This window comes from Prionailurus viverrinus, chromosome D1, assembly GCF_022837055.1.
Source record: "Prionailurus viverrinus isolate Anna chromosome D1, UM_Priviv_1.0, whole genome shotgun sequence".
NCBI classification, from domain to species: domain Eukaryota; kingdom Metazoa; phylum Chordata; class Mammalia; order Carnivora; family Felidae; genus Prionailurus; species Prionailurus viverrinus.
Genome location: NC_062570.1, coordinates 57,009,308 through 57,031,154, shown reverse-complemented (window position 1 = coordinate 57,031,154; position 21,847 = coordinate 57,009,308). Strand labels below are relative to the sequence as shown.

Here is a 21,847-nt window from a genome sequence, read left to right as displayed (position 1 = left end):
CACGAAGTGTGAGATCATGACCTGCACCAAAACCAGGAGTCAGACGCTTAACCGACTGAGCCACCCAGGCGCCCCTGAAAGTTTTCCTTACCAAAAAACTTTACCTCTTCTGGGGGAGCAGGAGGGCAAAACTGACTGCAAAATAGTGAACATCAGAGATGACCAGATTGTTTCAAGTGTGCATACTGAGTGCCTTGCTGCTGAAGTCAGCCCTCTAAATGAGAAATGAATATGTGCATATTAACCACTCCATTATGCCATGTGATCATCTTTGTCATTTTTAGGATATTAAAAAAAAAATCCCTTGCAAAGAAAAAGTTCTCATTACTGAGCTTAAAAATGCTTCCAGGTTTCTTCCACAGCCCTGGGGCAATAAAGACCCATAATAAAATCATCCTGCTAATGTGCTAGCTGCTTTCATTAGCACAGATACAACAGAGAAAGAATGGAAACTTTATGCCCAGAGGCTGAAAAGCTATTGGAGCTTTGCACAAAGCTCTTGGTAGAGGAGAGGTGAGACCCAAAGCTATTGGTAGAGGGGAGGTGAGAACCCCCAGCCCACTGCTTCTCTCCACCAGGCAGCCACTGGCCTCTGGCCTCCGTGTTCCCAGAAACAGCCATCACTCAGAGCTCAGAGGTGTCCCCACCTCCACCGCCACCCCACAGCCCCAGAGCCTAGAGCACGGTTTCCTATTTCACGGCCACCGCTTATCTGGGAAGTCATCAGACCCTCTCTGCCGGGTTTCCTCTACCGGAGGAAAGCCTTTGCTCCAGTGGCCCTCCACCAGAAGAGACCTGGGCAGACCCTCGTGGCTGGACCTGGTGTCTCCTCTTATGTCCGTCCCGTTTCTTCTGTCCAGGCCCACTCACAGTGATGCCATGTAACAGAAGGTGGACTTTCACCCGAGATTTTGTGTCCTCAAGCAGTCTGCAGCTCCAGGACACCCCTAACCGACAGCAGAAGAAGTGAGTGTCTGACACTGTGCCTGGTACATAGAGGGTTCTCATGTATCTGATGAAGGAAGTCAGTCCTGGCTGAAAACCGCCATCAAGATACGCCTCTGGCTCACTTCCACCTCACCATCCAAAGCCTGCTCCAGTGCCCCCCTTCCGAGGAGCTGCCTCTGACCTTTAACCACCGGGCTTGCTTTGCCCCCGATAGAAACTGACCCACGTCACCCCCTTCTTACAGTGTGCTGTGATGATCTATTTCCTCTCCCCTAGAAGACAGGAGCTGCACCAGTGCTGAGACTTGCATGTTTCATCCTCACGCCTCTGGTACCCGGCTCAGGGCCTGCGATGTGGCAGATACTCAGAATTTGTCCACAGGTACCTCCTTGGGAGGCGGGGGGGGGGGGGGGGGGGGGGGGGGGTGAAAGAAATAAGCCAAGCCTGAAAAGGCCCAGCCCAGAGGAACCCCCACGGTGTTCTCTATCATGAAGTTCCCTGCCACCCCAAACCCAGGAGGGCTAGGCCCCAGCCTCTGAGAAAGGGTCTTAGGTGGGAGACAGGAGCAGAATTGCTCCCTAAACCAGCCTCCCACCAGGAGAGGCAGGCAGGCCACCGGGGTGGGCCAGGCGGCTTGGGGACATGCCTTGAGTGGAGGTCGAGTGCTCAAGAAATGTCTGTGGAACCCAGTGGAGCAGACCAAAAAATGCTATTTGTTCTTCTGGCTGCAGAGAGGCCAGGTCCCCTCTGGGGGCACTTCACGCGCAAATTATCTCAGGACACGGCCTATTCCTCTAATGAGGCTTCTCCCCTTTGTGGCTTTGCTCCCAGGAATGTGGGAGGGGGGGCGGTGGTGATACACAGAGCCAACCTCAGTGGCCACGGCCCACACTAAGGCCGAACACACGGCCCTCCTCCCGAAATGGTGTGGGCAGGCACGTACCACCCAGCCAGGCAGGGGATGGTCACATTGACCTCTCAGGCCCAGGAATCCTGAGCAAAGCAGCGCCTGCCTCCTCCTGGGCCCCTCTGGGGAGGAATGAAAGAAGGAAGCGGGGAGTTGGGCTGTGTTATGTAACCAGCTTCCTTGGAGTCAGAGGCCCTAGCTTGTCTGTCATAGCCCAGCATTGCAGGGAGAGGCTGGGGGAGGGGGAGGCGGCTTTCTTCCCTCCTTTGCTGTCTCTCCTCCAGACCTCAGCAGACCTCCTAGGCAGGCGCTGCTTTCCAAGTGCCTCAGCTCCAAGCAGGCACCCCCGCTAGGGGTGTTGTTGTCTGAATGTGTGAAACAGTGGCCTGCTGGCTTCCCTGCTAGAAAACCTGGCTCTAGACTCCACAGCTGCACCTGGGTGCATGGGGTAAGGGAGAGAGGCCTGGGGCTCTCCACGAGGCCCACCCCTGCCCCCGGCTTCCTGTCCCCCCAATTCTCCCTGCTTCCTCCTACAGAATCTGCAAGAGGGGGCCAAAAGGTGGGGACGCTCAGGCTGCCCCAGCACCACGCTGCTCTGCCCCTCCCCGGCCCCGGGCAATCTCACTTCCCTTTCGTGAAGTCATCTGAACTTCTTCTCAGGCCCAGTGCAACTCCCCACCTCCGCATAGTCAGCTGTGTGCACAGCGCTGTTCAGGACAGGAGAAGGGAGGGGATGCGGGAGAGAGGGGAGCACAGAGGACAGCAGAGATCCACTCCTGGTCTTGAATGATAGCAACGACTTCATCGAATCCTGACCCTCTCAGCCACGGCAGCCACATGCAATAGGTGATATTATCACACCTATTTCACAAAAGAGAACACCAAAGCCCAGAGAGTTTAAGACCCTTACCCACAGTCACGGAGCTAGCGTGCGATATTGCTGGACAGCAAAGCCGAGTCTGTGTGACTCAACCCCATGGCTCTACCTTTGGGGGATGCTATTTGGGAAAGGCCTAGGCTGTTGAGAGACACTGTGCGGCCTTCACTGGTCACTTGCTGAGGACACTAGTTTGGGAACCACAGGACAGTCATGAGGACAGGGACAAGAGCATGACAGAGGCCGAGGGCTTGCCTGTTGCCAATAGTCTTCCATCCTGATGAAGCTACAGGCACTCAATCTCAGGCTGGATGACACCCACACACTACCTGCCCCTTCTAGAAGACAGGGCTGCAAGCGGCCAAGCTATCAAGCACAGAACACAGCCTGCCCTCTATGCTCTCTCCTGTTCTAGCTGCAGAACCGAGAAGGAAAGCACCCTACAGACCTCCTAGGCCAAAGCCCTTTCTCCTTCCTGCTTGACACATGGAGAAACTGAGGCCCAAAGAGGAAAAGCAGCTTATCCATGGTATCAGAGGGATGGTGAAGAAGTGGGGTCCCTGTATCCAAGGTCAGAGCCCCTGTCCTTGATTTATCTCACTTGGGCGCTGTCCCCAGATAGCACTCTCTCTCATCTGTCTGTGTGTCTGCCTCTCTCCCTGTTCCCCCACCCTCTCTCCCCACCTCCTGCTTTCTTTTCGCAGCTCTCCTTGCAGGCCCAGTGTCTGAAGCCTCCTTCACAGCATCCCTCGCCTTCTCACGCTCTTCTGAGCCTCACTACCCCCCCTTCCTTCCTTCCCCTCCTCAGGGCCAACGAGCAATTCTTGGGTGGTTTAATTAGCTGATTATGACCACAGCCTGCTGGATCCAGTGCCCAGAAGCTTGTCCCCAGTAATTAGGTGGGTTCTGAGTACTTGCCCAGTGGGAAGCCAATGGGTAGATCTCTCCAGCTGCATAAAGAGCTCCTTGATCACTGGTGGGTCATCAGAAGCCATGGTCCCTGCCTCAGGCCAGGTCAAACCACACTGGATATACTGTAGCTAGATCTAGATGTCCATCCTAAAGAGAGACTCCGTACTCACCCATGCCACAGTCCAGACCCAGGAAGGCTCAGGAAATGTCTGAGGATGGGAATGATGAACGGATGCCACACTCTAGGGGCCAGGAAGGGATGGCTTCATGGCCAGGGCACTTATTGAGGAAGCAGGATTTGGACAAGCCGTGAGAAGCGAGGATGACATTCTAAATGGGGAAAGCAGCAGAAGCAAAAGCAGGAAGGCTGGAATGAGCCACCGATCCCCGTGCCAGATAGCTCTGGTTACCAGAAAGCACATTCACCTAGCAAGGTAAAGCTGCTCATCCATTGACCTCCGCCCTTTGGGTCACAAACACACAAAGTCACTTTTAGACATTTCAAAACCAGCAAAGATGTCCCATTGTCCTCATCAACCACATTGCCCACCCCCACCCCCAAGTATATCTTTTCCCAGTGAAATACGTACATTCGGCCTCCTTCACTGAGCAAATATTTATGGAGCTCGGTGCCATGCCAGGTCTGCACAGGAACAGGGACAACAGACACAGGGCAGGTGTCCTTGGTCTCACACAGAGGACATCACAAGTGTGTAAATAAACAGGACCCATGGGGGGTGGGAGGGTGGGGATCAATGCCAAGAATAAGAGAGAGAGAGAGAATGGCAAAAAAAAAAAAGGTCACAAGGCACTTGGAAATCGGTGAGGACTTCCTGAAGGAGGAGGCCATATATGATCCAGGCCTTGAAGGACAGACAGGAAGGGCACTGTGTTGGGTCAGGTCACCACCTGTGTACGAAGGGCCAATGACAAAACAGGCTTGTGCTGAGACCTTTGAGGCCTCCAGCGTGAGTCAAACAGGGTCCCTCCCTGGGGGAGTTCACAGCCCGGGAGGCAGACCCGGTAAGAGGTCAGCTAAGAGCTAACCTCAAATAACACTGCCCTTGCATCAGGAGACTTGTCTCTGAGCTTTACCTATTTTAATTCATTTAATCCACCAGACAACCTGGTGCAGGCACTATCACCACCCCATTGTGCAGAGCACCCCATTCTGCTACAGCAAAGAAAGGGTTAAATAATAGGGGAAGCCACAGAGCTAGTAAGTGGCAGGGCGGGGCAGGCACTTGAACCCAGGAACCCTGGTTCTTCCTAAAGGCTACCCACTATTATGCTAATCAATCTATGCTAATCAGGCTGAAGGCACAACCCACAGACACCCAGGCCCAAGTCCCCTGAAGTCTCAGTCTCACTGGCCTATGACAGAGGCGTGAGCTTTGCCCAATCCCCCGCTTCTGGCACCCCCTGGAAGAAAGGTCGCCCCTACACTCACTAGCAGAACACAGGAAAGGAGTAACTCAAGGAGAGTTACCTCCTTGCCCATCATGGCTGATTTGACTTCCAAGGGATATCAAGATCCAGAGAGGGTGAACGTAGTGCCCAAGGTCACACAGCAATGATTAAGCATTAGAGCATACCTCTGGGACCCTCCTGAGATGGTCCATCCCAGCTGTCCTCTCCCCACTCCTGCCCCCACCCCGTGCCTGCCCACTAATGGTACTGGAAGGTGGGGGTGGGTAAAGGTGCAAAACAACCAGGAGGACCCGCTGTGGGGCCAGAGGCCCATGGCCACTATGGGAGAGATCTTCAGTCTCATCCAGGTCTGTATCCGTTCAGTTTCTGGACCTCTGCATACGCTCTGGAGAGAGAGGCTGCACCCTGTCCCGCGACTGAACACTCAGACCCTGAGTGAGGAGTGTGTCTCCTACTGGCCTGACATCAGCCACAGCACCCCACCTTGCTCCACGCTCTTTAGACCAACAGACAGATCCCTCTCCAGGTACGAGGGGGTCCCTTGGAATCAACTGCCAGGCCCAGCCCAGCCCTGGGCAGAGACTCAGTCGCTGTCGTGACTTCAGTCACACAGAACACCAGGACCTGTCTGGTCCAGTCCCTGGAGCCTGGCCTCATCTGGCACCAGGTCTCCTGGGAAGGAACAAGCAGTTCCTCTAAAGTGGGCTAAAGATGGGGCCAGTCCCAGAAAGGAGGAGACGTCTCCAGAGAGATGACCCTGCCAGGGCCCCTTGGGGAGGGAGGGAGGGGGCTGGGACAACAGACTCCTTTGTTCCCCTCTCAAAAGCAGCCACCCTGTCCTGCCCCACCCCCCCCTACTGTTGTACACCCCCCTACTAGGACTCAAGCCATTCCTGGGGCAGGATGAATCCTGCACACAGGAAAGAGAGAGGGTGCCTGAAACCATCAGAGATAATATCTATTCTAATCCCAGGGCTCACACTGGAGACCCGCCCCATCCTCCGTGGGAGACAGGGCTTCCTCCTGCAGAAGCCTGTCTGATGGGGGAGAAACCGGCTTCACTCCCAGGAACCCCATTCAATAGGGATGATACATCCCCTTCCCTAAGGACTTCACAATCGGATGGAGGAAACTGTTCATCCCCCACCCCCCCAACCTAGTCTAATGTGGGAAACATGGCTTTCATGCTTAGAATTCTCTAATGGAAAAGACCTAATATTAGCCCTTAGGATGCCCCTGGGCTGAGAGTAGAGGCAAGAAGGGAGGAAGGAGTTCAGTCCAGTCAACAAATCCTTGCCAGGCATCTCCAATGAATCAGATCCAGGGGTGAAAATGGGCCAGCAAACAGAAAACAGAAATAGCCCCAAACCACAAGGAGCTCACCAACTGGGGAATAAAAACACCTGGGGTATGAATAAATGTGTGAGAGAGTGCCACGAAACTCACCCACCCTAGCACCCAAGGCCTACTCACCAGGGCTGCCAAGACCCTTAGCGGCCACACCCCTATACACTACTGCACCTGCACCCATGGTCTGCACTTTCTGTCTAGATCGCCTGGCCTTCCCCATGCCCCAGGACCTGCTCAGAGTGCACTTCCTCCGGAAAGGCTTCCCCAAGACCCCCAGCCCGAATCAGATGCCAGGAGCCAGCACGGACAGCTTCCCCTGTGACCAGCTCACATTTCTGCAATGTCCCTCCCACTCCCAGCTGAGCCTGAGCCCCCAGGTTCCCACACCTCTGGTTCCCACCACCCGGGGCCCAGGGCTTTCCTCCAAGAGGCCCACCCCAGCTCCAAGCATGAGGAATAGCAGAGTCCTCCCTTCTGCTCTGCCCCTGTGCCCCGGTGGCCCAGCTTTGCCCTCACCCCATCCAAAGCCCTGTCCCCAAGTCACCAGCCACTGCCTTCTAGCCAATTCCCACGAGTCTCTCCCAAGGTCCGTCCCCTCTCCCCCCTCAGACATCAGTGCTCTCCAAGGCCCCAGCTATCCCTAATTCTCCTCTCTTCACACACCATATGTCTTCCCTGCACCACTTCTAAACCCAAGACTTTCAAATCCCCAGCTCCCTCCTCCATCCCTACCCCAGGAGCCTGGCCCATCCATGCAGAAGGTGTCTTCCTCAACTTCCAGTCTGGCTCCCTGCCAAGCTGCCCCCTCCCTGCAGGTCTCAGAGTGATAGATGGCCCAGCAAGGTCACTGCGAAAGCAGCAGAAGATGGCTTGGCTGAGGCCAGGGGGCCATTTGGGTTGTGTTGACTCCCCCCCACCCCCCACCCCCTCACCCCTGCTGTTTTTCCACTGTCACAGCCCCCAGGGGTAATAAGCCCCCTGAACCAATGGCAATGGAAAGCTTCAGCCTCAGGCAAGGATGCCCAAACTTGGACGGAGGAGAGCCATGGAGAAGCCCAGAAGCCAGCCTAGAATCAGGGCCCAGAGATGGTAAGTCAGGCTCAACCCTCCCACTCCCAGCAGCCCCAGAAGCATCCCTGGCCAAAGCCATAGGACTTCCCCATCTTCCAGCCAAGATAGGTCACACAGAGCTTAACCGCCAAGAGAGATGACAGCCAAGGTTCAGAGAGCTGGTGATTACGTGTCCCCATCACACCCACCCTCCTCCCCTTCCAGCGAAGAAACCTTCATAAACATCTGTAGGAAAGAGAATTCCATTCCATCGCATTGTGGCTCAGGAAGTCCCACCTGTTGCCCAACTCTGATTGATCCTGTTGCCAGTTGAGTTAGGAGAAACAGCAAGAACCAGAAGGGATGCACGACTTGAGAATGGAGCTGCCGGGGAGGCGGGGAGGCCAACTGTGGGCCAGACAAGCCCTCTCCCCCTGCGTGAAAGCACGGTGCAGCAGAGGGCTCTGCGAACAGACAGGGCTGGGTTCAGAAGCTTGTCGGCTGCATGGCAAGGGACAGATTACTTAATCCATCCTAGTCTCTTTCCTCATCTGTGAAAGGGAATAACAGTCCCTACAGCAGCAGGAACCCTGGGAGATCCAAATGAGACCGTGCATGTAGGTCTCCTGACATATCAGACACCCAAACAGTCAGGCTAATGGACACTACCTCCTTATTCATATTTCTCAACTGCTTCCTCTCCACAACCTTAGCTCAGATCCCTCCCTCTTCCAGGCTCCTCCTCAGCCCTCACGGGTTTCCCTGTTTCTGCCATCCACCCCCTGCCACGTCCCTCTGGAAGGGAAATCTGCTCCCATCCCTCCCCTCACAACCCCCTCTGAATCACCACGCTCTTCAGGAGAAAATCCTCTCTCTTAGCTTGACATTCAAGGCTGTGGCTGACTAGTCAGTGTTTATCTCTAAGGCTCACCCATCATCGCCAGCCCAACCCGCAGGCTGTACACGTTGCTTCATGCCTCCCAGGCTTCGCACATTCTGCCCTCAGCCAGAATGACATCCCCAGTGCCACCACCTGGGCCTCCTCGGCCTTCCAGGTGAAGTTCAGTAGCTCCAAAGCCACCTGGTTCCTGGGAAAGCTTCCCTCACCATGCCCCCTGCTGGGACTGGCGTGGGGACTCCTCCTTAGGCCTGCCACAGCACATGTCACCCTGCATTATAATCACCTGCTCTGCTCTATGTCCCTTGGGGACAGAGTGGGGCCATTTCTGTCTGAAGCCCCAGCCCCTGACACTCAGTCAACACTTGTTGAATGGATGTATGATTGCTCCCAGAGCACCTTGTTGGAGCAGTCATCATACATCTGCCTTGTATCTAATCCCATCCAGGCAGATGAGAGTCTCCTTGACCCTGGGAGTTCCTAGGGGGCAGTGACAGTTTCTGACTAATTTTGTCACTTTCATATGGGGAGTGAGCCCAGATACAGAGACAGATGCCATGACTCCTGATCTAGATACAGTCCTGGGTATTTGCAATTTCTTCTTCTAGGTCGGAGACAAAGTAAAAGCCCACGGCCTATGGAACAAGGCAAGGCACAGCCCATTACTGAGTTTGCCCTTCTCTTCCAAATGACTCAAGAAACCTGTCTGAAAGCGGGAGGGAGGCTTCCTGGGGCTACTGGGGAGAGGGGGAGAGGGAGGAGGGGGTGGAGGGAGCAGGGCCACCATTCACTGAGTGGAGTTTAGCCAAGCCTGGACTCCAGGCTTCAGGCAGCACCTCTTCCCCTGCCCAGCAAATTCCATAAACTCAAAAGAGCCTTGACATTTTTTTGAGTGTTGACAGCTCCAATTTACAGATAGGAAAACTAAGGTCCAGAAGGATGAAGATAATTGCCCGAGGTCCCCCCAATGAGTTAGAGGCAAGCAGAGGGAGTCATGGAAAAGGTCCTGACCCCAAAGATAAGGTCTCCAACAGGTACCTGGCTGCTCCTGGTGTCCCCATCCCGCTGACAACCTACGCCAGCAGGGGAGCAATGACACTCCTCCTCTAATCACAGAGAGGCAAACCAGGGCCCAAGAGGGGCTGAGTCACCCTGATGGCGAAGCAGCATACAAGGAATAAAGGAGAAGACCCAGGGCTGCTAACCCTCACGGGGAGAAAAGTCTAACCTCAATGGTGAGGAAGATCTTGGCTTTGGGGGACGTGGACACAGAAGACAGAGGCACACGTCCTCCTGCCGAGGACAGAGACCTGGGCCACAGTGCCGGCCAGCCAGCTGCAATGAGGACTAGTCATCAAGGTGAATGCAGACACCTCTCTATCTCCTGCAGCCTCCCCCAGCAGCCTGGGCCTCCACACATACAGCAGGGCACCCCACTCTGGCCTTTACCCCATGAAGGGCTTGGCAAGGCCCAAGGGCAGGCCACAGAGAAATGGACCAAGTAGACTCCAGCCTCTGCCCTGCTTCCGGTACCTCGGCCTTAAGCAAGTCAGGTAACCTCTAACACTCTGGTTCCTCTTCTGGAAAACAGGAAGAAGAAAATTAACCTCTTTGAAGAGCCGTCAGGAGGATGGCTAGGAAGCAGTTTCTAAATTACTTCCAAGCCTCAGTTTCTTCTTCTGAAACATGGAAATAATCCCTGGAGGATCTTTCTCATGCCGTCGAGAAAGAGGGCCAGATGACAGTCAGTGTGAAATTGCTTGGTCGCGGTAACAAAATGTGATGACCACTGGGGTCATTTCTTCCTAGTCTATTTGCTCCTTTGGGGTAGGAATAGGTCGTGCACATCTTTGATCCCCGCACTATGCCTAGTATACGGCAGACACTCAATAAATGATTATTGAAGGCAAGGAGACCGGGAGGGCGGAGAGAGGGAAGAGAAGAGGGAGAAGTGGGGTACAAGGATAGAAGGTAAAGAAAGAAAAAGATGAAAAAGGGGGGTGTAAGAGGGGTAAGGGGGGGGGAGATGAGGGAGAAGCTTCTACTGGCACTTAAGGGAGTGGACAGAGTGAAGGGATATAGATGGGGTGACAAACCTGGGTGCCTGATCAGGGCTGGTCTTAGTCTACAGGGGCTGCCTCCAGGGGCTGCCCTACCCCAGCCTCCTCCCCCTTTTGGTCCCAGCTTTCCATTTCAGAGGCAAAGCCTCTCCCTTTCTGAGCCAGGGCAAGCTCCTACAAAGATAGGAACCTCTCTTCCCACCCCAGCCTGAAAGAGATCCTGGCCAGCCACCCCAGGCCTCCAGAGGTCAGAGGGAAAGGAAACAGAGTGGACAGGATGCATTTTTCCCAGGCTCCGGGGGGCCTGCCACCCCGTGTGATGTGTGTGTGCCACTTCTTGCCACGTGGGGACTGGAGTGTGTGTGTCAGCAGCCCCAGGGCCTGCTGGCTTGTGACCCGGGGGTACCAGTCTGTGGAGGCATTAGCCTGACGTCTCTGTGAGGGTCGGTGCTGGGGTGGTCTTGCAAACACTGTGTTGGGGAGACATGTGCCAGCACAAGTGTCCGTGTCCGTGAGGGTGCGCCTCAGTGAGAGTGTTCATTACAGTGAGTGCAAGGGACAGTGTATGCGTGTATCAGTGTAGGCCAACATGCGTGTGCCAGGATGAAGGCGTAGAACTGATATGTGTTGGAGCGTGACCTGTATGTGCCAACCTGACTGTCAGTAAGAATGTGTTCACAAGTGGGTACCAGTGAGCGTGACAGTGTGTCACTGTACGCGATCGGTGTGTGGCAATGAATGTCAGTGTGTGTGCCTGCGTGAGTGTGCCCGCGGATGAGTGTGTCCGTGTGTCCATGTGAGCGCGTGTGCCATTGTGTGCCAACCTGCCCCCTTGTGTCTCTGCGTCTGCTGGCCACTGCTGGGTTCGGCAGCGAGTGAGTGTGTGTGAGTGTGTGTCCGTGGTGAGAAGCCGCGAGCCAGATAGGGTGGCCCCGGGTCCTCGTCTCTCGGTACCCCCGCCCACGGCTCCACGGCCCCACGGCCCCACGGCCCCACCGCCCCACCGCCCCACCGCCCCGCCAGCGACCGCACAGGAGACCTCGGGCACGGGAGAGCTGCCTGCCGCGGGGCCAGGCGTCAGCGCTCCCCGGGGTGACCCACAGGAACCCCCGCCCGTGCCCTCGCCCAGGTCGCCCCCCACGCGCACCGGGCCGGGCCGCCGCCCGCACTCACCGCGTCCCTTTGTCGCCCATGGTCCGCCGCGGCTGCAGGAGGTCCGAGGCGACAGCGCCCAGGCTGGAAAATCCCCGGCCGGCAGGAGGAGCGCGGGCCAGCCGGCTCCCGGCTCCCTGCTCCGCCTCCTCCGCTCTCCCGGCCGCCGCCGCCCCCGCCCCGGGCCCGCCCGCCGCGCCGCACAGCGCCCGGGCCGCGGCCAGGGGCGTGGAACAGTGCGGGAGGGTGCGTGTGCCTGCGCGTGTGTCTGCGTGTGCCTGCGTCGCGCGCCAGGGCAGGGCGGCTGGCGCGTCAGGGCCCCGAGGTCGGCATTGGGGGTCCGCACGGCCGTGCGCCCAGCTGTGTGTGTGTGTGTGTGTGTGTGTGTGTGTGTGTGTGTGTGGTGTACGTGAGGGCGCACGCTGGGGTGTCTATACGTGCGCGTGTAGACACGCTAGTGTGCCGGTGCGTGTGCACGACCGTGTGCGCCGGCCGATTAGGGAGTGTGTTTGTGTGATGGAACGGTGTGCACGTCTTTGTGCAGTTGTGTCTATGTGCAGGAGCGCTCCCCCGTGCACGCCGGGGGCAGCCTTTGTGTGTGCGGGAAGGTGGAAGCCCAAGGTCGGCCCACCCCAAGGCCGAGCTCCCTCCCTGCGGCGCCCCTGGTAGGGTGGGGGTGGGGGCCTGTCGGAGACCCCGGGTGCCTGGAACAACCTTAGCGCTATGCTCCACCCTCCCCCACCCCAACTCCCCGCCCTTCTGGAGAGATAACACCCAACAACCCAACAGGGACCGGAAGAAGGGGCCCAGGGGGCAGGAGGAGGCAGCAGTCAACGCTGGGGAGCTGATGAGGGTGGGAGGGGACCGGAGGCCAGCAGGGGTGGTGGCAGTGGCTGCCCAGGAAGAGGAAGTGAGCACAGGAGATAAGAAAGAAGCCTAGAGCTGGCCTGCTGTGGACTGGGAGTCTGACCTTGCCAGGTTAGCACAATGGAAAGGCCCCTACCAAGCTTCATGGTGAAACGAACAGCTTTTAATCCAAATGACTGCCCTGCCTTAGTTTAAAGCTAAAGTTCTCTTTTCTGCTTATTATAGATCTTTGATAAGAAATACAATTGCTGAGAAGTCTATTTTGCTTGCTGTTTGCTATGAGCATTGTAAAACCTTTCCTGAATGTAACCCGCTGTGTAATAGAATGGATTGTAAACCTACCTAAATGTAATCTGATATGTGATAAAATGAGTAATTGCACATAAACTAACCGGCATTTCTCACTTCTGTCAACCTGCTTGCTTAACACATTCCTCACCTACCCTACCCCCTTCCCCCTTCCCCCTTTCTCCTCCTGCCACAAGTAATGGACAAAGCCTTCCCGCCAAAGGACAGACAAAGGACGCCCAATCAGAGAACAACAAATGTCCTTACTTTAAAATCAACCAATCAGGCACCTCATAATTTAAAACCTCCCCTGTGCTACTTGTCTCTGTCCATAAAAGCACTGTACCAACCCTGATCGTGGCCTCTTGCGTTACCAGCGACGAGTGCACAGAGGACCAGGTTCGAACCTGCAATAAACGACCCTTGCCGCTTGGCTTTGACCTACGACTCTGGTGGACTTTTGTGGGAGGATTCGGAACTTCGGGGATTACATTTGGAGGTCCCACCGAGATCTGCCCCCGAGCCCACCAGACTTCTGGTCAACGGGTCCTTTCTGATTCCGATCGGTAAGTAAGCCGGCTCTAACGTTCTTCCTTTTCTCTCTGATCTGTGTTTCTTCCCTGGAGAACCGGTTCTGTCTGGAAGCTGGTGTGACCCTGGCGGACGCGCTATAGGGCACCCAGCCGGGGTCAGTTGGAGACGTCCACTGACATCTGGGGGCCTTCTTGGCCCATCAGGGGACCTTCTTGGTCCATCGGGGGGCCTTTTTTGGCCCATCAGGATTCTTTTCTGTGGGCTGCTTACACCCAACGCGCCTGCGAACTAAGTACTTTCATTTTCTCTATGAACTTCCAGAGTGCTAAAGAAATATCTCTAGGCGTCTAAAAAAAAAAAAAAAAAAAAAAAAACCATCTAGGCATGCCAATTGTTACTCGTATTTTGATGTAATGTGTGTCTGTGTGTCTGTCTGTTAAATCGACTGGAATGATTGTTGGGAGTCAGGGGCACGCGCCTGACTTCCCCTATGTGTAGTCCCACGGCATAAGCTACGGGATTCGAGTGGGCTCTAACCTGACTTCCACAGTGATCCTCATACGTCTTAAGGTGGTCCAAATTTATTTTGATCCAAGCAGGGGGTTTATACCTGCCCGCCCATGCTAAGAGGCACCTAAGTTCCCGCGAGGGATGCGGACGGGCGAGTACGCGAGTGCTTCTATGTCAGTCTAAATGTATTGTCACCCCTGGGCCCTTGTAATTACCGCCGTTCTAACCATAACCCTTTCTGTTGGGCTGGTCGAGACGGCACCAGAAAGTTGGAACCGCTACGAAAGATTCTTGTTAGTTCTTGTTTTTCTTTCATGGGTCGGATGTTTTGTTGGAATTAAGTGTTTCCTCCGCTGATCAGAATTAATTATTCCATCCTTTGTTCTTCTCTCCTCCTTCCTCAGCTCCCTGCGGCTTTCCCTCCCGCCCCCTGGCCAGCAGCGCCCCCTCCCCCACGTCCGTGCTGCCCGCGCCCCCCCTCTCTTCTCCTCTTCCTCAGAATCATAACATGGGCCAAACACAGAGCACCCCTCTCTCCCTCCTTCTCGCCAACTTCAGGGACGTAAAAGCTAGAGGACACAACTTAAGCCTAGACATTCGCAAAGGGAAGTTGATCACCTATTGCCGCTCTGAATGGCCCACCTTTGGGGTTAATTGGCCTATGGAGGGAACCTTCTGCCTCCCTGTGGTCCTTAAAGTAAAATCAAAGATTTTTCTATCAGGGAAAGAAGGCCCCCCGGATCAGATTCCCTACATTTTAGTATGGCAAGATCTAGTAGAAAACCCACCTCCCTGAATGGCCTCCTTCGTAACAACAGGGCCATGCAACATTCTGGCGGCTAAACCTATCAACCCTCCCAAGCCACCAACTCCAACTGCACCCTCTGTCCTCCCGACAGCCAAGACTTACTTTCCCTTGACCCTCCCCCTTACCAGGTTCCCCCTCTTATTCCGCAAGCTGCCCCTATCCCTGCCGTGCCGGCAGAGCCTCCCGTAGCTCAGCCCATAGGAGGACTAGAAGATAGGGAGGCTCAACCCGCGCCCATGCCTAGTGGGGGCGAAATCCAAGGGCCAGCTGGACGTACCCGTAGGCGAGCCCCACATGAGTCAGGGCTCCACCTTCCTGACTCCACCATAGCTCTACCCTTACGAGAAATAGGGCCTCCCGACGATACGGGGAACCCCCGACTTCAATACTGGCCCTTCTCTACCAGTGATCTATATAACTGGAAAACCCAAAATGCCCGATTTTCTGACAACCCTAAAGATTTAATAAGTCTCTTAGACAGTGTTATGTTTACCCACCAACCCACCTGGGATGATTGTCAGCAACTCCTCCGAATCCTGTTCACCACCGAGGAGTGAGAAAGAATTCAATTGGAAGCAAGAAAGCTGGTTCCTGGAGACGATGGCCAACCCACTGCTAACCTTGATCTCATTAATGCAGCTTTTCCCTTGACTCGACCCCCACAGGATAGCTGGGATTACAACATGGCAGAAGGTAGGGGATGGCTGCGCATTTATCGCCAGACTCTAATGGCGGGTCTCCGGGCTGCTGCACGCAAGCCCACTACTTTGGCAAAAGTGTATTCAGTAATACAAGGTAAGACAGAGAACCCTGCTGCTTATTTAGAAAGATTAACGGAAACCTTCAGACAGTATACCCCCATGAACCCCGAGGCCCCCGAAAATCAAGCTGCTGTTGTAATGGCCTTTGTAAATCAGGCAGCCACTGATATTAAAAAGAAACTCCAGAAATTAGAGGACCTGGAGGGAAAACAGATTCAGGACTTACTCCGCATTGCCCAGCGTGTCTATAATAATAGAGAGACTCCAGAGGACAGGCAACTTAAAGTCACCAAGGAAATGACCAAAGTCCTGGCCGCTGTTGTCCAAAAGCCCCTGGATAAACAAAAGCCCCTAGATAAGGACCAATGTGCCTATTGCAAAGAAAAAGGCCATTGGGCCCGAGAATGCCCTAAAAAGAAAAAGCCACGTCATGATCAAAAACCGTGGCAGCCAAAAACCACACCCGCCCTCTTCACTCAAGATGCAGAATAGGGGAGACGGGGTTCGGATCCCCTCCCCGAACCTAGGGTAACGCTACAAGTGGAGGGAAACCCAGTTCAATTCCTAGTCGACACAGGGGCACAACATTCGGTCTTGATCAGACCCCATGGAAAAATTTCTAAAAAATCTTCCTGGGTCCAAGGGGCTACCGGGATAAAAAAATATCCCTGGACCACCCAGAGTACTGTGGACCTAGGAAATGGAAAGGTCACCCATTCCTTCCTAGTCATCCCCGACAGCCCATGCCCCTTATTAGGAAGAGACTTACTCACTAAAATGGGGGCCCAGATTCATTTTACGCCAGGGGGCCCCCAAGTGACTGGCCCTCACAACCAACCCATTACCATACTTACTCTAAGATTAGAAGATGAATATCGACTCCATCAGGGGCCACCCTCACAAAGTCAAAACATAGAGCCCTGGCTCCAGCAGTTTCCAGAAGCATGGGCTGAAACCGGAGGTGTGGGGTTGGCTAAACATCACCCAGCTCTATTCATAGAGCTGAAACCAGGGGCAGATCCAGTTCGGGTCCGACAATACCTGATGTCAATAGAGGCCAGAAATGGCATCATGCCACATATCCGTCGCCTCCTAGACTTAGGCATCTTGCGTCCCTGCCATTCAGCCTGGAACACCCCCCTGCTGCCTGTACGAAAACCTAACAGTACGGACTACCGTCCGGTACAAGATTTGAGAGAAGTTAACCGCCGAGTCATGGACATACACCCAACAGTACCCAACCCCTATACCCTCCTAAGTGCCCTCAGCCCAGAAAGACAATGGTATACTGTCCTTGATTTAAAAGATGATTTTTTCAATCTGCCTCTGGCCCCCAAAAGCCAAGAGCTCTTCGCCTTCAAGTGGTCTGACCCTGAGAGAGGCATAAATGGGCAACTCACCTGGACCCAGCTCCCCCAAGGATTTAAAAACTCACCCACCTTGTTCGATGAGGCACTTCACGAAGATCTGGGTGAGTACCAGAATCAAAACCCCAAAGTAACTCTCTTGCAGTACGTTGATGATCTTTTAATCGCCGCTGAGACTGCTGAAGCTTGCTTACAAGGCACCAAAAACCTCCTCCGGACACTTGGTGCCCTGGGGTACCGGGCTTCAGCAAAGAAAGCCCAAATTTGCAAATCCGAGGTAACCTACTTGGGGTATCTGTTAAGAGAAGGCCAGCGATGACTCACTGATGCACGGAAGGAAACCGTCCTCCGCATCCCCCGACCCACAACGCGAAGGCAGGTAAGAGAATTCCTGGGATCGGCCGGGTTCTGCCGCTTGTGGATACCTCGGTTCGCCAAGATAGCTAAGCGTCTTTACCTGGTCACCCGAGAACAAGTGCCCTTTGAATGGACAGAGGAAACTGAGCAGGCTTTCCAGCAAATTAAACTCGCCCTGTTGTCGGCACCAGCCTTAGGGCTCCCCGATGTCTCCAAACCCTTTCATCTCTTCGTAGATGAAAATAAAGGGGTAGCCAAAGCAGTGCTGACGCAACTCCTTGGCCCATGGCCCAGGCCCGTTGCCTATCTTTCAAAAAGACTGGACCCAGTAGCGGCTGGCTGGCCTCCTTGCCTCCGTATGATCGCTGCTACAGCTCTAATGGTAAAGGATGCTGATAAGTTAACTATGGGACAAGAGTTACATGTTACAACCCCTCATGCCATCGAGGGAGTCCTCAAACAACCTCCTGACTGATGGATAAGTAACGCCCGACTGGTTCACTACCAGGGACTATTACTAAATCCCCTCAGAATCATTTATGCTCCCCCCCGAACACTAAACCCTGCCTCCCTGTTACCAGACCTGGACTTGGATACCCCCCTCCATGACTGCGCTGAGATATTGGCACAGGTTCATGGAGTTCGGGAAGATTTACAGGATCACCCGCTACAGATGCCGAAGTTACCTGGTTCACTGACGGCAGTAGCTTTGTACATCAGGGTCAAAGGTATGCGGGGGCAGCAGTCACAACTGAAACTGAGACTGTTTGGGCAGAGCCTTTGCCAGCTGGCACCTCTGCCCAACGGGCTGAACTTGTGGCCTTAACCAAGGCACTGACTTTGGGAAAAGGCAAAAGACTAAACGTGTATACCGATAGCAGATATGCTTTTGCTACGGCCCACATACATGGAGCTATATACAGAGAGAGGGGACTGTTAACTGCAGAGGGGAAAACCATCAAAAACAAAGAAGAAATATTAGCTCTTTTAAAAGCACTCTGGCTGCCTAAACGACTAGCCATCATACATTGCCCAGGCCACCAAAAACCGGTCACACCGGTGGCCAGAGGAAATAATTTGGCTGACCAAGTAGCCCGAGAGATAGCCCTACAGGTGGACTGTGCTTTAATGACCACCCTACCAGACCCCGGTTCAGCTAGTTTACCAGAAAGTCCCACCTACACTAAAGAAGACCTAAACTGGATCCAAAAATTGCCTATGACTCAGTGCCTTAACGGATGGTGAAGAGCAGCAGACTGTAGCATAATCCTCCCAGAAGAAATGGGAAATAAAGTCTTATCCAAGATGCACCAAGCCACTCATATGGGCACAAGAAAAATGCAAGACTTAATAAGACATGCTAAGATCACCATTAAAGACTCTAAGACAAAAATTGAACAGATAGTTACTAGCTGTAAAGCTTGCCAACTAACTAACGCCACCAACCATGGGAAAAACCCTGGCTCCAGAACCCGCGGAACCAGGCCGGGAGCCTATTGGGAAGTAGACTTCACCAAGGTAAAGCCTGGAAAATATGGATACAAATATTTGTTAGTGTTTATAGATACCTTTTCAGGATGGACAGAGGCCTTCCCCACCAAGCATGAGACTGCGCAGGTAGTAGCAAAGAAAATGTTAGAAGACATCATGCCCAAGTACGGATTCCCTACCCTAATAGGATCAGACAACGGACCAGCATTCATTTCAAAGGTAATACAAGGGATAGCGCAGTTTATTGGGGCCGACTGGAAACTACATTGTGCATATAGACCCCAAAGCTCAGGACAGGTAGAAAGAATGAATAGAACCCTAAAAGAGACCCTAACCAAATTGACCATGGAGACTGGCGCTAACTGGGTAGTCTTACTCCCCTACGCTCTGTTCAGGGTGCGGAACTCCCCTTACAAACTGGGATTAACCCCCTTTGAAATCATGTATGGAGTGCCCCCCCCTATAATTCCCAACCTACAGTCTAATGTGTTAACTGAATTTGATGATCATAAACTTATTTCCCTGAGGGAACTCCAGCACGCCCACCAGGAAGTTTGGCCCAGGTTGAGAGCCATTTATGAAAACGGGCCCCCTCCTGAGCCGCATCACTACTGACCCAGAGATTGGGTATACGTGCGGAGACACAAGCAAGAGACCCTCCAACCACGGTGGAAGGGACCCTACATTGTGATCTTGACTACGCCCACTGCTCTCAAAGTCGACGGGATTGCTACCTGGATCCATTACACGCACGCCCGACCAGCTGATCCCTTTGCGATTCGAGAAGACTTTGTGCCAGAAGCCAATACCGCCTGGACGGTTGACCTGAGTGAGACCCACCCTTTAAAATTAACTCTGAGTCGAAAACGACCCCAGAGACCAAACCCGCAACCTTAGCCCCCCCCCCCCCAACCTAATCTCGCGCCATACTCTCCTTAAACATGATCAGGGTATTAATCTCTATTCTGCTGGCCCTAAACTTCAGACCCTTAAAAGGAGGACTAAATGCCCCCGTTGACAAACGGAAATTATATGAAGCTCTGTATGGAAGGCCCTGTGATTGCAGAGGTGGCATAGTTAAAACCCTTACCCTGCCACATGGTAAAAGACTAAAAACCATAGCCGGCTCTATAGGAAAGGGTGGTCACTATCAGCAAATATATACTCAAACCCAAGACTGTTGGGACCACAATTGCTCACTTAACCTGGACCTATGACATCACAGGACCCCAAAAACAGCAATGGATATGTGTTAACAAACCTAAACCCCTGCCCCCACAGCAAAATGCCCTTGCTCTACTTTCCAGGAATCGATGCATAGCTCTTGTTATGACTCCTATCAACAATGTATGGGGCCAGACAATTCCACAAGCTACTTTACAGCTATCTTACAGAGTACCAGGGCCGCAAAAGTTAGTGATAATAATATGCAACTTCAAGCTGGCTGCCATGGTTTAGTTGGAGAAGCCGTCTGCTGGAACCCTCGAGCCCCTATACATGTGTCTGATGGCGGAGGACCCCAAGACACTGCCAGACAGATAGAAACACAAGCGAAACTTGAAAAAATTGCAAAACATATGTATCCACAGCTTAACTACAACCCCCTAATTCTCCCTAAGCACAGCCCTTAGGAGTTAGACCCTCAGACGATGTCTATCCTACAAACCACTCTCTCGCTCTTAAACACCACTAACCCAATTTTAGCCCAAGATTGCTGGCTGTGCCTACCCCAACAAGCTCCCCGACCCATCGCCATCCCCGCCATACTTAATATTAGTATAACCGACGACTGCTTCCCTTCCTCCTTACCTCCACCTTTCCCTGTTCAGTTTATCAGTCCGTTCAACACTTCTTGCTTCATAAACAACTTTACCTCTCAGAACAACAGCATAGATGTAGGAATCACGTCCCTTGCCCAATGCCACCAGTACATCACTATCAACTCCTCCCTATGCAGTACTAATACTACTGTATTCGTCTGCGGGAACAACCTAGCTTACACCGACCTTCCCCATAATTGGACCGGAATATGTGTCCTAGCCACCTTGCTACCCGATATCGACTTGGTTGCAGGAGAAACCCCCATGCCCATTCCTAGCCTGGATTTTGTAGCTGGCAGATCCAAACGAGCTGTAACTATTATTCCCCTCCTGGCAGGTCTGGGAATTACAGGCGCTGTAGCTGCAGGGACAGCAGGATTAGGAGTCTCTATACACTCCTATCAGCAACTCTCCCAACAGCTAATCAACGATGTCGAGACCTTGTCAGGGACAATCCAAGATCTGCAAGATCAGCTAGATTCCCTGGCAGAGGTAATGTTACAGAACAGGAGGGGATTAGATCTGCTAACCGCAGAACAAGGTGGCATTTGCTTAGCCCTGCAAGAAAAATGTTGCTTTTATGCCAAAAAATCGGGAATAGTTCGAACCAAAATCAAACAGCTCCAAGAGGACCTCGCACGCCGACGGAAAGAAATGGCCGAAAACCCACTGTGGTCAGCACTCCATGGGTTTCTACCTTACCTTCTCCCCCTTCTAGGCCCCCTACTAGGTCTTCTCCTCCTTCTTGCCGTCGGCCCTATTACATTCAACAAAATAATGAACTTTATCAGAGATAGACTAAACGCCATTCAGGTTATGGTCCTTAGGCCGCAATATCAACTCCTAGATATAAAAAGCGAGCTCAATTAAATAACGCTGGAGGGCCCAAGATTGGGTCCCCAGGTACTTGAGACAGGGGGGAATGAAAAGAACAGCTTTTAATCCAAATGACTGCCCTGCCTTAGTTTAAAGCTAAAGTTCTCTTTTCTGCTTATTATAGATCTTTTTTTTTTTTTAATTTTTTTTCAATGTTTATTTATTTTTGGGACAGAAAGAGACAGAGCATGAACGGGGAAGGGGCAGAGAGAGAAGGAGACACAGAATCAGAAACAGGCTCCAGGCTCTGAGCCATCAGCCCAGAGCCCGACGCGGGGCTCGAACTCACGGACCGTGAGATCGTGACCTGGCTGAAGTCGGACGCTTAACCGACTGCGCCACCCAGGCGCCCCTATTATAGATCTTTGATAAGAAATACAATTGCTGAGAAGTCTATTTTGCTTGCTGTTTGCTATGAGCATTGTAAAACCTTTCCTGAATGTGAAACCTTTCCTGAATGTAACCCGCTGTGTAATAGAATGGATTGTAAACCTACCTAAATGTAATCTGATATGTGATAAAATGAGTAATTGCACATAAACTAACCGGCATTTCTCACTTCTGTCAACCTGCTTGCTTAACA

The 21,847-nt window shown here is 53.2% G+C and overlaps 2 protein-coding genes across 4 annotated transcripts in view; one reads left to right on the top strand and one right to left on the bottom strand.

Moving 5' to 3' along the window:
* ARRB1 (arrestin beta 1) overlaps nucleotides 1-12,263 on the bottom strand; it is a 76,466-nt gene extending 64,203 nt beyond the window's left edge. For 2 of the 3 annotated variants that reach the window (XM_047877738.1, XM_047877744.1), the window contains exon 1: nucleotides 11,607-12,263. Coding sequence is in view for 1 of the 3 variants with exons in the window: in XM_047877742.1 (XP_047733698.1) it covers nucleotides 11,607-11,626 (20 nt within the window). In the remaining 2 variants the exon portion in view is untranslated. The remainder of the gene's footprint in view (nucleotides 1-11,606) is intronic. The other variant, XM_047877742.1, reaches the window with a different exon arrangement.
* Nucleotides 12,264-12,488: 225 nt separating this feature from the next.
* LOC125176587 (syncytin-1-like) lies at nucleotides 12,489-21,432 on the top strand. Its single transcript, XM_047878280.1, has 2 exons — nucleotides 12,489-13,306; nucleotides 19,106-21,432. Exon 2 carries the CDS (start codon nucleotides 20,218-20,220, stop codon nucleotides 21,256-21,258), a length of 1,041 nt encoding a protein of 346 aa, XP_047734236.1. The 5' UTR covers nucleotides 12,489-13,306; nucleotides 19,106-20,217; the 3' UTR covers nucleotides 21,259-21,432.
* Nucleotides 21,433-21,847: the final 415 nt, after the last annotated feature.

Coding starts and splice junctions, on each gene's coding strand:
- LOC125176587 (XM_047878280.1), top strand. CDS start 20,218: ATGTCTATCCTACAAACCACTCTCTCGCTCTTAAACACCACTAACCCA.